Raw genomic sequence first — 14,646 nt, 5'->3', positions numbered from 1 at the left:
GCTGATTCACTTTACGGGTTTTTAGAATGCTATTCTATACAGAAAAATAAAAGTACACAGCAGTGCACCTGAACACACTTATTGAGCTTTTACTTGCATTTACTTGATACTCAGGCATGTTGATCCATTTGCACTTGAGTCCAGACCCAAATCTCCCCTAACGTTTAACAGTTATTCAAAGCCTGCCTTTTGAACAGAACAGGACCCTAAAACTGAGCTGACTTATTAGGAGCTAAGCTATCTAGACATATACTACAAAGAAGAACTTTCAAAGATAAGCTATTTCCTGGGGTTAATGATAAGATGGCAGGAGAGACAAGTGGGATGTTGACTGTACCTAATTTCAGCTAATCATTAATCTCCCAGAGATATCCGGTATGCCTTGAAAGTCCTGGCTGTTATGAAGTGCAAATGAAAGAAAAGTGAACTTTTGCACCCCCACCTTCTGAGTAGGCACAACTTCATTTTTTTTTTGTGTGTGTGTGTGTGTGTATGAAAAAAGAGAGGGATTAATAGTCTGCCCATCAGCCTATTATACTCTGTGGGGTAAATCTCCCCACATCCTCTTCTGCCTGTATTTCTGAAATCTATTCTCTTCCCACTTCTGACACTAAGACAGACAAGTTTACACCATCTTACACATTCACCTGACCCAGAAAAAATTGTCATTCTTGGTTTCTGATGCTTTTCTGTGCTGTACAGCTCAAGGAAAACATTTGTACTCGGTGATCCTTGTGGGTCCCTTCCAACTCAGCTTATTCTGTGATTTAGCAGCTCATGATACATCATCATCTTTCACAACATCTCTTTCAAAGAGTACAGAACAACCTAAAATGACAGCTCTCTTCCAGTGAAGGCAGGAATTTAAAAATGCCCAACATCACCACCTAAGCAGTATAACTCACCTGGAAGAGAGCTCTCTCTAGAACAAATAATAGCAAGATCCATTTATTATTTAAACTCAACTCCTATTTTGCTTCCTCTTGACTTCTTTTCTATCATGTATATTTATCAATTTTAAGTTTAGACTTCTGGATCTGGAAGAGATCATCTTGGTAGTGAGGACAACTGCTTTCCTTGCAGGAGTTTACTTGCTTGATGAGGCTTTCCCTTCTTTAAACCCTTTTTGACTCAAACAGGACTGTGAACTGGAGTCTCCAAGCATCGCTGAAACTAAGTTACAAGCACTGGATCTCTAAACTGTCATGCAAAGATATGGCTATAAATATTTAATATTCAGTATTAAAAATGAAGGGCTTTCCTGCCTGAACAGCCACATAAACAGCTTTAAAGTTCAAAGGCACTACTTTCTCTGCATGAAAGTAAAAGAAGAAAGGCTGGGTGGAAGCTTAAGGCATGAGGACACCCCACAAGGTAAAAATAAAATCAAACGAAAGATAAAACAGCCCTGACAGTCACTAGAACAAGCCAAACACTGAGCCAGCAATTATTTTTGAATTGTTTATCCTGTTCCACGTTGTGCAATTGGTTCTGCAAGACTTACCGGGCAGGCAATTCACGTATCTGATTGTGGCCAACATCCAACACTTCCAGTTTCCTGCTGTCACACACCCACTCAGGCAGGTTTTCCAGGTGATTTCTATGAATAAAGAACACCAAGAGGTGTAACTAAAGTATAATTGAGATATAAAGGCTATTAAGAATACGTCTTCAAGAGAGATACAGATACCTGCAGGAAACAAATCTGCTACATAGCATGCTGCCTGTGAGATTTTATCATCCACCCTTCTGCAAGGGCATTACCAGTGCAGTCAGGTCCTGAGTGAGGGGGCAAGAAAGCTAACAGCAGTGTTATCTCCTTACATGTGCAGTCACCAAGAATATGGAACAAAACTGCTTCCAAATTATCAGGGAACCATTAAGAGTACTGGAGTATCAAAGCTGAAATATCTCCATGGAGAAGAAAATTTCTGAGATGCTCCTCAGAAGATATTCACACCTTACACAGCTGAAATAGCTCTTCAATCCCTCAAATTCACTGAAATCCACTCTACCATTCTTTGGCTACCTCACTGAACAGAGAAAAAAAATTCTTGAGTGCATCTTTCAAGCCAACTGTTTTGCTTTTCTTGCATTTATCTTCATAGAAGCAAACCTTTCTGGAAACTAATATCTTGGAGGCAAGGTTTTCCAAATACTGCGCCAAAAACATGCAAATAGGCACTGTGGGGCACTCTTGCATCCTGCCTTAAAGACAAAAATTAGCAGCACAAGATACATGGAGGAGATTGTGTGCAAATGTATGCACACAATGACTACTTCAGTCAGAATGCACAGATGCAAACTGGGTATCAAATAAGAGGCACTTGCAGACCTGAAGCTCAGGAATAGGATGCTTATGAAGGATGAATATAAATCAATCATGTACTCATTTCCTTTTAGTTTATTCCTGCAAGAGTCCTCAATCAAAATACGCAATGGCAACCCAACCCCTCTTCTCAGATAGCTTCCTTTCTGATCTCAAACAAATTCCCCAAATTCCAAGCAAGTCAAAAAGCTACGACACCCTATACATTTAGTTACAATGCCATCATCACTGCAGTGAAGCACAGAAAGGGTTATATGATCAATAGCATGAGTGCTTTAAGCAGGTTTCTTAATGAATGAGATTATCACTTTAAAATGCAGGTGAGTAATTTCTTAAATAAGACAGCCATTAAGCACACATATAAATGTTTTCCTGATTCATTCCTGTAACTGTAAAACAAACTAAAACAACCCCTTTTCCATTTCTTTTGTTATCCCACCTCCCTCATTAAGGTGAAATTTACGTATGCATTCAAATGGCAACTGCAGACTTCCCTGCAGCAGCCAGGGCTGCAAAGAATTACGAGGAGTTGCAGGAGCTGCCAAACTGATGAGTAAACTATCAAACCATCACCTACGCTGGGCTTACGATGCAGACATACCCAGAAAGTAACTTCTGTACAAGTCTCAGATTGGTGTGTATTTGAATCATCATGTTTTAACTCCTAAGACAGGAAATCTTTAAATCATGGAAACTCTTTAATTATAAAGGAATACAAATTTTGCTTTGGGCAGCAATTAAAAAAAAAAAAAAAGTAAATCTATAAAAAGGAAACAGGAAAAAACTGACCAGTAGGTAAAAAAGCAATCTCTAACTCTGAAAATTAGTCTTCACTTACCCCAAGGTCCAATCCCTACCCTCATTCCCACTCAGTGAGATGACAGCGAATGTCATTGTTCCAGAAGTCTCTTTGATTTATATTTTACAGGTCCAAGAAAAAACATACTCTTACCTAGAAACATCCATATAAGCCAGGCAATTAGGAACTGGATACACATCAAGGTGAACAAGTTCTAGGGAAAAAATAAAATACATATATATATATATATATATATCAAGAAAAGTGGTGACAAAGATTTGCACTTAAATGATTGCTCCATAAGAACTGTTTTAAGAAGTAACACCCAGAGATTTCAGACCACATCAATAACCTAAAAAAATTCTGAAGATCTGGACCTTTGTGAACCTCTTGTGAGCTCTGTTTCTTTATTATGTCTTAGCACATTTGCTGTGTTATATTGTACTTGCTATGACTGACACTGCATAACTGATCAGGGACGAGAAACTGGAGGATTTTAAAAGTTTCATGGCAAATTCTCATTTTTTCCATTTTTGTCACAAGAGCTGTAATGTCACCTCTCCTGCCCTCTGCTCAGAAGAGTCGGTCACAAAACTGCTCTACTTTTTTCTCACTGGTCACTTGAGATATAAGCATGGGAAGGGAACCTCCCCACTCTGGAACAGCAAGTTACAGAATACCAGAGTGCTCTAGGTCATTACAAGATCCAGAGTATTTGTCAACACATTACATAAGCCTTGGCATGCCTGTGGAGTTCCCAGTTGCAGGCAGTCTTACAGATCTTTCATAATGCAACTACAGCGAGTAATGTTATTATTGAAGCAATCCAAATATAGTTCATATCCTAAGGTTTCAGGTAGCTAGTGCTGTTAAGTTTGAAAAAAACACAAAAAAACAAACAGACATTCATTTAAGCCTACAGAAAAATCAATTAAAGTGCAACTGTAACAGGCAGTTTCTTTGGAAGATGAGATGAAAACAAGGCGGCCAAGGGTGCAATGAGAGGACAAGCCAGGAGGAACAGCAAGACCAAATAGGCAGCTCGCTGCAAGACAGGGGTTGACTTGGATTCTCAGCCCACATTGAACAGCACATGCTCAGATTATGTTAACTTTTCTCAGCTACAAAGATCCTGGCATGAATACTTAATGAAGGCGCAGGCTTAGATATTGCTAAGATGACAGCCTTTTAAAGGCAGTTCAGACTGCTCATCAAATTCACAGTTCTCCGACTTTGCATTTTCTTTATTCCACACTGAACTACTCCAAATGATAAAACTGGTGGTGCAAAGTGAGTATTTTAAGTAATAGCAGTTTACAGAGAAAGATCAAACAGATCCTGTTCATGAAACACAGCAGTTAATTCAACTGAAGAAGGCTGCATTTTTTTTATTATCAAATACAAGTAAATGAAGTTACCATTATGAATTTCATAGCTTTCTGGACAGGGTAAGCAGCCAGAGGGAGGAGCAAAAATTTATAGTTTTGGTTTGTCTCCCAAATGGCCACTTGTTCAAACTTTCTCAGTGCAGGGAAAAGCAGTAAATTCCACACTGGTTTTAACACAGCAACACATCAATGCAACCAAAACAAGTGAAATTCAAGAACCCTCCCTACTGACACAGAGAAGAATTTCTAAGATTTTCACAGTTCTTAGACCTCCAAATGATGTTATTATTTGAAAGTCACTCCCTAAGCCTAGAACTGCCAGTAGCATGACACACGCACATGTGAAACCCTTTTATCTAGGACCGTGTCAAGAGCCTCCTGATGACATGCAGTACACTCCACATGCATCTCACAGAGAACCCGGTACAATGACAATACCACAGCTGCCCTGCGAATGCACTTACCGTTGCAGGAAGCGTACAGTGCTTTGAGAAAATACCCACTGATTTTGAGGGTCACCAGCTGATTCCGTTCACAGTGCAACACTTCCACATTGTTAAAAACTGTTGCGTCCAGCTCCCCGAGTTTGTTGTCTCGCAGATCCAGTTGGGTCACATGATGCAGAAAATCTATTTCATCAGCCTCCAATCTCCTAATTGAATTCAATCTTGCAGACAAAAAAGGGAGATTAGGTGTAGTTGTAAGGCAGGCTCCTGCTGATAAACCATTGCTTGCTCTACAATCAATCAGCTGCACTGGATTAAACTAGCATTCTTTTAGGTTCTGATCAAGGTTGATTTTTAATATTTTCCCCTTTTTTATATTAGAGTTTTCATCCTTTGAAAAGCAGGATGGATATGCTCTGTAGCTTTATCCAACATGACAAAGGAATGATGACACCAAGCTCCTTTCCAAACTACTTTGAAAACTACTGATGAAAAGCTCTGCAAGAAGCTAAGTATTAGTGTTACTGTGCCTATAAAAATAAAAGATGATCTGGCTGTTATTTGTCCCCAATAGTCTGGAAAAGTACAAAACCTCTACAATTCTTGCTGGCCTATCATCTGCTGGAAAAATCCAGCACATACAAGTAACCAGCATGTATTGGAGACCCTTGCCTTATTGGACGGCCAAATTAAGATCTATGAATTCCCGTGTATTTGCTTCTTGCCTCTCCATGTTTCACGGCAAACAAATCCAGAGACCTGAAAATGGGTGTTGAAAGAGAACAATGCAAAAATCCAAGACAACTGCGTCTGGATAAAGATACAGAGGACAGGTTTTACACATCTTCACTGCAGTACATTTATGCTGTCATTATTCAGCAACTTCCCCAGAAGTTATACCTGAATGAGATTATCTATAACCCAGCAATGTTTAGGACTGCAGAGCATTCCAAAGAGTTCGATTTCAAACTCCCAGCTCTAGGCAGAATGCTAAAACCAATATAGTAACTTCTGCTGGCCCATTAAGCCAGCTGACCCCTCTGTATAGCAGATAAGGACCAATTCTTGGAGTCCTGCTGTTGCTCCTGCTTTCCAAACGTTGCCCTCTGTGTAACAGTTCCATTCTTAGAGTAGCTACATCTTCCAGTTAAAAGAATAAGAGTAATGTGTTCCCTCCAACACCACCTTACCTTCTCTATTTTCAATTAGCATGCAGTGCTTCTTTTTGATTTCACTGAAGCAAAGCACTTCATTGTACAGCAAGTACAATATTTACTATTTCAGGTAGTGACACAAAGAGCCACTGTTCACTCCTAGGTGCAGAAAGGATGCGGCAGACGAGAGGGCTGGAAATGCACTGCTGGAACTCATGGCCAGGTCAGCCACAAGATCCCTTCTCTGAGGCCAATTTATTTGCTTTTAACAAACCCTACCAGAAACACTTCAGGATTCACCCACCTATTTTAGCTAAACTTATGCCGGCCCTTGCTAGACTGCAAAGCCTGACAGCTACACGGTAGTACAGTAAAATAAGTTTTATCTTACTTTAGCTTAACTACATGGTTCCAAAATTCACTGTTATATGGACCTCATGGTCCAGGCTCTGAACTGAGCCTTGACCAGCTGATTGCAGAATTTGTCTTCCCCAAAGACCAAAACAATAGAGAATCACCTCATTCATACCAGAGCCATTTGTAATAAAGATCTCCTTGGAGTCTTCAGAGGGTACCAATAAAATGTCATTACTCATGGTGGACAAGGCCTTTCAACACACCAAGAAACATTAAAATATCTATTTTTGTCCTTTCACCTTCAATGCCCTTTTCTTCACCTCAAAAATCTGTAACATTTCAGATAAAAGCTTTTTGTGCCAGGGACTATCATGTCTATTGCATTAATACTGCAGCAACAAGTACTGCAGGAATCGCAAGCCTCCCAGGCTCTGTTTTGTTTGATCCTTTGGTGCAAACATTCACTTGCCCTAAAACTCATTTTTCTACCTACTGATCCCCCTAAATACTACAACCTCCTCAAAGAAGAGTGCTAAATCACGGCAAGTGCTGGGAGTTACATAACAGAAACATGGTTCAGTGGACAAACGCAAGAGATTTATACCCAGAGGCAATTCTGACAGCCAAGGAGAAGCCATTACAAGAGAAATAATTTAGGCTTACTTATTCTTCCCCTTTTCTGAAAGCCTACCTTAGATCCACATGCTTAATATGAGGCATCCTTTTTAACACCTGTAGGTTCAGGGTATCCAGGCAGTTTCCTGACATACAGAGCTTATCCATGGCAGTCAGCTTCTCCAGCACTCCAGGAATGTCAGTGAACTCGTTGAAGGACAGACTCACATAGCTGAGTTGATGCATATGCTCCAATTCATCAGGAAGGGATTGGAGAAAGTTGCCATCCAGCAAAAATGTCTGCAAGCTATTAGAAGAGGGGAAGGGAGAGTGAAGAAAATTGAGTGACCTGTTAAATCACATTTCCTTCCTATAAACACACTAATCTGCTGCAGTTACAGTGACATACAAAAGGGCAGCAGAGAGAAAAATGTTAATGAATAATGCTGTAACATCTGCTAGAGAAGATATCCACCAAATAATTTAAAGCTTTGGTAACCATGAAGTGTAGGCTGTTCTATCTCCAGAACTACAATTTGTATGACAGCTGAAGAACATAAGCAAGAAGGGTTAAAAGATTTTCTTCACCGTGAAGGTGACCCTTGTGTCAAATGCTGGAAGACTGGAAGAGCTCTGAGGCACAAAGTGTGCTTTCCCTCCATCCACAATTGCTTCCATATGGATCTACAAGCCAGTCTGCTCTGACAGTAAGTTTAAACTGTTTCTCATAGCAGGAGTATGCAGAGTAATGAAACTGTTGCTGCCTTTGTTATTTGTCAGGCTGTGTATGTGAAAGTTCTAAGAAAGTACTTGCTTGTGCATTTCGCCTACAACTGCTGGAATGCTTCTGAGGGCATTGCAGGACACGTTGAGTTCAGTCAGGGTTGGGATACTGCAGACTGCCAGTGGGAAGTCTCCTAAATTATTATTCGAAAGGTTAAGGCTCTTCAATTTGGTGAATCTAAAATGAGATAAGGGGGAAAAAAAAGGAAATAAGTAATCCACACGAAGCTACCTCACAATAATTAATATAAGACGAGTTTGACTATGAAAATACAAATCACATGCATTTTTAGTTTATATGTTCAGAACCAGGGAAACTACCAGACACTCAAATTCAACGCCACTTGTAAGAGTTCACTCATGTTAAGCTGACAAAGAGAAACAGACCCTCTTGAATATCGCATTAGATTTACCTTCCAATGAGTGTAACAAAGAACAAATCCCTTGCCATCATCCTTATTATACATTTCACTTCTGTGGCATTTCACCCTGTACTAAAGCATTGCTGTTTTCCTAAACCCATTTTTGGGTAGTAAAACTATCCTTGTGACACAGGTTACAAGGTACAGGAAATTCTCAGACTCTTTGAACACTAATTTTTTGTGGTGCTGCTGACCTGTGTGCTCAGGACCATCATACTTGTCTTTCAAACAAAAATTCTCATTAGAAGAGACTGTTTGGAGTACAAGTAGGAAATGGGCTGAATTAAAACAGAATTTAGCAAGGCCTCTGTAGTGACAGAGGCAAAATTTTGTCCTTGACATGTCACAGAACTCTTAAAAGCCCCTTGATTTACCACATCAGCCAAAAAAAGCAACTTGCATGTGTTTGCCTTACTAAAAATGACCAAAATCATTTAAACAAAAAACCCAAGAAGGGGACAATCCAATTAGCCAGCCTGCATGTTCAGCAACATTATTACGGTTGCCTGACAACCACTGGGAGGTGTGCCTAAAGCCAAGTGAAAGGATGAATGAAAAGATCTGTGTCAGATTCCGATAGATGGGAGGAAGTTTCTTTTCTGGCACAGCTTATACCAGGACATTTTATCTGGATTTAATTTTCCCTTCATTAAGGATCAAGTCCTTTATTTGTGTGAGCAGACTTTTATATAACTTGGTGATGGAAACAAAACTGTACCTACGAGTGCTACTATTCCACATAAAAGTAATCTCCAGCAGCATGTGCCAGTGTATCCATAGCCTCTGCATCAGCCCAATCCTACCTCAGAGAACTTTGTCCTCCTCCACCCAGAAAACACAAAGAGCAAATGCATCAAGCATTAAAAGGTTAAAGAGTTATAATAACTAGACTTTAAAATCCCTAGCAGCTACTGCAATCAACTGGCACACGCCTTTAGTATTGCCTAAATCAAACTCGTGTCACTGACTAAAATTCAACTGAAAACGTAAGCAGCGCCTTTGTGTGGTACTTCAGAGAGGGCTGCTGAGCCCAAAAGGCAGGCTGTAAACTCACATAACATTCACACAGGCTCACAGCAAGCAAAGGAATGCTTTACTCTCCAGTGGTATTTTGCTGCAATGATGGCAGGAGAAAAAAAAATAAAAATATCATCACCAGAGTTATCATGAATTTTGAATACCCTGTGCCATGCTGGAGGCAGAAGTAGTTTGGCAAAAAGTTAGATGGAGACTAAGGGAAATCTTCCAATCAAATTAGGGCTGCAGGGGAAAAAATGCTACTGTGCAGAAACAATGACTAGTCTATCGCTAAAGGGGGAACTGTAAATTAAAAAGGTGGCAAGGGTAAGTTAATAAGGGCTGCCAGCCAGAAAAATAAATACACACATTTTAAACACTATACCTTCATATTCCTCTATTTTGAGAATAAGGACTTAAAATCTTGAACCTAGAACTGAAACACACAATCCTGCATTTATCTTGAAGATAACTAGATTTAGGGCACAGATAACTGCCTTGAAATTCGGGGCGTTTCTGTGGTAGAACAGCTGTCCCACATCACCCTCAAAGTTAGCTGTAAATAAAAACAAGAGTGCTCCAAGCACTGGACTGTGAGCTTTTAGAATATTTTTCCCCAGTATTTAGGCAAGTACAAAAATAGTAAAAACGGGAAGATTAAGTCAAAATAACTAAGCTGCTGGAGAAACCTCAAAACATAACCTTTCCAATTTTCCAGCCAACCATGAAAAAAGAATGAACTCATTTAACAACCACACCAAGGCCACAGCGTTTACCTGTGCCGCTCTGTAGTCTCAAAAGGACAGTCTCCGGGCTTTTGTTCACTAAATAATCTACTGGAAGATCCCAAACACAATATTGAGATAAAATTACAGAAGGCCAAACTAACACAGGAAAGAGGACTGGGGCAGCAGATGGTAAAGGAAGCTAAGAAATACAGTAACTCCAGTGTCATGTTCAGCTTCCAGGTTTTCTGCATACATTCTTGTGCATAACCACCCTAGTTCAAAGAGGAGGAGGGGAAAGAAAAGCTCCCCCTACCCGACATATCTGCATTACATCTCTACTACTCTAATCTATGCTGTAATGTGTCCTTATTAAAGGTCTTTGGTGAGTAATCTAACTACTCAGGACACAAACTGAACAGGTTAACTGGTCTATATAGTGTGAGTTTATCCAGCATGGGATAAACTCACACAAAATACACATAGAAGTGTACATCAAAAAAATCCACAAATCAAAGTTCATTGTTAAATCACATTTACGGAAACACTGAAAGACAGACACCACAGTCTTAGCTAAAGTTAAAAACCATCTGGCCAGAAAGAAGTATTTTCTTCCCCCATTGCAAACATGTTCATTTAGAAAATGCTAAAGTAATATTTCTTCTCATGGAGCACCGTCTAGTACAGACCATTACTGAGACAAACTAGCAGGCATTTGCTCAAAGTTAAGATCTAAGTCTACCTCTCATCTTTGGCCACTTCCCACTATCCACATCACAAACATGCCAGTGCACTTCCGTTATGGAGCACTGCTACGCTGCACATTCAAAATGCTGAATTGTTTATAGTGCTTCTTATATAGACAGATTTACAGTCAATCACAAGAGTATCACTTGTATATCATATCAGTATAAATAAGGTAGGAGAGAAGTATTTTACAGATTCAAGATTTCTGTGGCGGCTGAGTTTGCAAAGCACCAGGCTTCCAATAGATTTTAGAGAGCAACATCTTTGCTGTTTTCTCACATCCGAATCTTTACTCCTATCAGAAGCAGGCACACACATCAATGCTGCCCACACGGCATTGCTAGAAAGAAAAAAAGGCACAACATTGCTTGTTTGAGGCATGACAGAGTAATAACCTCATATCAAGTCCATACATAAGCTTTTCGTCCTCTCCTCCCTTCTTCCACGGTTCCAGACTTTGCTATCTCTGCCAACCTGAAGAACAGCATGTCTCAATACACTAGGCTCAGTTAGCTTACTGAGCTTTTTATTGTAATGGCCAATACTTAAAACACTCACTTTGCTGAACAAAAATAGCCCTACTTTAAGCTAGAGCAAAATGTTGACATGTCAGACCTTGGGTTTAAACCTGCAATATGACTGAACACTAATCGCCCTAATTGAGCCAAAAACTGCCCACTTATTTAATCCTGAAGCTGCCACTTCAGGAAGGGCTTTAATTTGACATATGCAAAATATGGAGAGGTACTAATAAAAGAAGTTTGTATCACGGCAAAGCAATGAACTGACTGTCATGCTAATTTCAAAATCAGACCTACCCAGTGTGAACAGCAGAGGAATTTCCAGCATACATTTGTGTTTCACTATGGTTGGGGCAAGGGGAATAGTGTATTGCAACTGGTGGTCATATACCATCATTGAAATCCAGCCATAACAGGTTCATCTGACAAAACTGGTCTTGCCCTACTCTTACCGAAAACAATTAAAAAGCAGTATCTTATTATACTGGCAAGGGAAGGCATGGTTTAATAAAGAACTCAGTCAAAGGAAAACAATCACTTTTCCAAACCTATCTCCAGAACCTGGGCTTTCATGACTGTGGTGTGGTTACAGCTCAGTATTATTTTCAAGCAGCAACATAAGTGCCCCTCAGTTTCAGCACCATTTCTGGGCAGAACAACGGCCTTTGTCTTGCAGTGCTGTGACAAGCTTTAGAACCGAACTAAAACTTGCCACCTTCTTCAACACCTGCTACTTTGGCCACTTATTTAATCATTAAGAGAATGTCCATAAAATTCTGCCATGGCGATTTCCTCCTTGGAAATAAAAGGTGCAATTTTTTCCCTTTCTGCAGTTATGTTGGATGGCCTTACTGTCTAAGGGAGCTGCTAGCCTAGTGCCAGAAATACTGGGTTCTCAGATAAAAATTGGAAATTGCAAGGGATTTCAGAAATGCTTGCATCAGTAATTCAGAGTGCTCTAGCCTTCTCATAACCTAGAGATGCATCTTCAAATTTCTGCCACTAGCCCCAAAGAGTTTCACCTGAGATGCCAGAGAAGGCAGTTAATTTCTATAAGGGCTCTGGGGGAGAAATGATACCAACTCATCTGAAGATAAAAATCCCTATAATCACTGTCAACAGTTAACAACCACAATCAGAATAATCATTCATTCTTTAGATAAAACTGGCAAGCATAATTTTATCTATTTTGAAAACAACTTTGTGTCGTATTACATCTTGCTTTTCTTTTAGATCTGCAACAGTCTTACCTTAAAAATCCACATACCGGTTACTTACTTCTCAACATCAACAAGAAAATAGTCTTCTTGATGCCAACCACTTTTTCCAACAACACCAACTGAAAGAATTACTTATAAAGTGTTCTCAGTCCAGTGAAGCAGAACAGCAGTAAATAAAGACTATGGTCTATTCTTCTGCCTCAAACCCAGAGCAACAGTACTCTGCAAAATCAGCAAGCCTGAACTCTTGTTAGCATTTCAACCGGGGAACCTCCTCTCTTCTCCAAAAGAGAAACATCCTTTCCTGTAGTTTTAAAAAAGATTCTGAGGGAGAACAAGTAGCATCAGTGGCTACCTTTTTCAGCACAGAAGAATTTTCAGATGGCTTACTTGTATACATAGCATAAAATATGCATTCCCTGATAAGCAGGAAAAAAATAGAGGTAGCTGTGTTTACCTTTCAATATTCAGAGAGTTTAGTTATTGAAGTTCACAGCTGCAGAGCATCTACAGCAACAAAAGGGGGTTGAGTGGACAGTAAAGCAAGTAAAAGTGCAGCTACTGGGAAAAAGTACATCTACACCTCTCTACACCTTCAGATGCCATGTACTAATCAGGGCTAAACATTTTATTCATAAATGCAACAAATGATATTTTAACAACTGAAAGAAGCAAATGCATAAACAAAAAGAGATATTCCTTTTTTCCCAATACATTCCTGACTGTACCTGCCATGTCAGTACACTAGTCAGCATGTCACTAACGTGACCCAGCTGCTTGCAAGTCTATTCAGTGGGTGGCTGAAAAGTTGGTATTTTATTTTGTCTTTGGCACACTTGTTCTGAAATCCAGGATTCATTAAATCACCACCCAAAGTGATTTATTAAGAGGACTACAGCACCAAGAACTGCTTATAGCAAGACAGATTTTCCCAGACTGAGTTGCTAACCAGGTTTTACTTTAAAATTGTACCAGGAAGGGTAGGTATATAAACGCCAATGTGTTTTGTTCACAACATCCAAGCACATGGCTATTTTGGAGCCTTAAATGCCTGTAGGCTTGATTCAGGGATTCTGTGCCTCATGTGCAGCTCCAATTTAGCAATTGGTAATTTTGTAGAAAAGCTAACAGTACCAAATCAAAACAGCAGAGATTCTGTATTTTCTTTCCCGTGATTTGAAAGAACACGGGTGAACGAAAAGAGACTTTTGGTTTATTCAGGGAAGTTTTACCTTGTGCAATCCCAATAAATCTGAAAATGGTTTTATGGGATTGGTTTAAAAAGAAAAAAATAAATCAGACAACGTGTTCACAGGAACAAGAAGCTTCATTTCACACATGTTTTGATACTGGGTTTCACTAATAATTTCAAAACATACAGTGCTCTCCTCTTTCTAGATATTTGTGCATTTACTCACTAGAGTAGCAGTCAAGCTGGCTCAAAGCTTTTTGGGAACACAAGTAAAACTCAAGTTTTCTCACCCAAAGGAGAAGCCAGTTCTATGTTTCTTACGGCAGGAAGGACAATAGGTTGGGAATACACTCCATGGTCAGGCTCGTGCTTTTGCTGCAGTAGGGAGCCAAAAGACAACCAAAGGGGCATCACTTTTCCTAATCTTCAGCAGGAACTACCACTACTTCACAGAGCCCTTCCCACTGGCACAGCAAAGGAAACAGTGGCAACAGATTCCTCTAGCTACTCCCTGGCTGGGTGATGTCACCTGTGCTGGATGAAGGTAAGGCTAGAGGACATCAAGCAGACAAAGGAAAACATCAAGAGCAAGAGCTCCCGATGCACAAACTCGGATACACCAAAACAGCACTGTGCAACCTAATTTTTTTTTTCCTCCCGAAGTTCCCAGACCTGCCTTCTGCCTTCTTCCCAAGCTCAAAGCAATGGAAGCAGAGCAGACTATTATTTGCTTACAGAATAGGATCAGCTCACAGAGGAATGTGAGACAATCAGTTTTGTACCTCAGGTATAAGCCACTTCTCCAGATTCTCCCCCTTTCAGAAGAATCTCAGGAAACAGGAGAGTTATATCTTGTCACCTGAACCCTTTCACTATTTTATGTTCAGGCTCATGTTAGTAAAAAAAAAAAAGGTAATAGTTTATTAACTAT

General features: G+C 39.9%; 1 protein-coding gene across 1 annotated transcript in view; it reads right to left on the bottom strand.

Moving 5' to 3' along the window:
* Positions 1-14,646, bottom strand: part of PHLPP1 (PH domain and leucine rich repeat protein phosphatase 1) — a 133,687-nt gene that overhangs the window by 27,827 nt on the left and 91,214 nt on the right. Inside the window, exons 5-9 of the mRNA XM_066186770.1 lie at positions 7,903-8,049; positions 7,165-7,395; positions 4,981-5,183; positions 3,282-3,342; positions 1,505-1,600 (exon numbers count right to left, since the gene is read on the bottom strand). Of these exons, the coding sequence (XP_066042867.1) occupies positions 1,505-1,600; positions 3,282-3,342; positions 4,981-5,183; positions 7,165-7,395; positions 7,903-8,049 (738 nt within the window). The remainder of the gene's footprint in view (positions 1-1,504; positions 1,601-3,281; positions 3,343-4,980; positions 5,184-7,164; positions 7,396-7,902; positions 8,050-14,646) is intronic.

This window comes from Chamaea fasciata, unplaced genomic scaffold (assembly GCF_029207755.1).
Source record: "Chamaea fasciata isolate MVZ Bird 193981 ecotype frontalis unplaced genomic scaffold, bChaFas1.0.hap1 SCAF_1, whole genome shotgun sequence".
NCBI classification, from domain to species: domain Eukaryota; kingdom Metazoa; phylum Chordata; class Aves; order Passeriformes; family Sylviidae; genus Chamaea; species Chamaea fasciata.
Note: the sequence above shows the minus strand (reverse complement) of the source record. Positions and strands in the feature narration are given on the sequence as shown.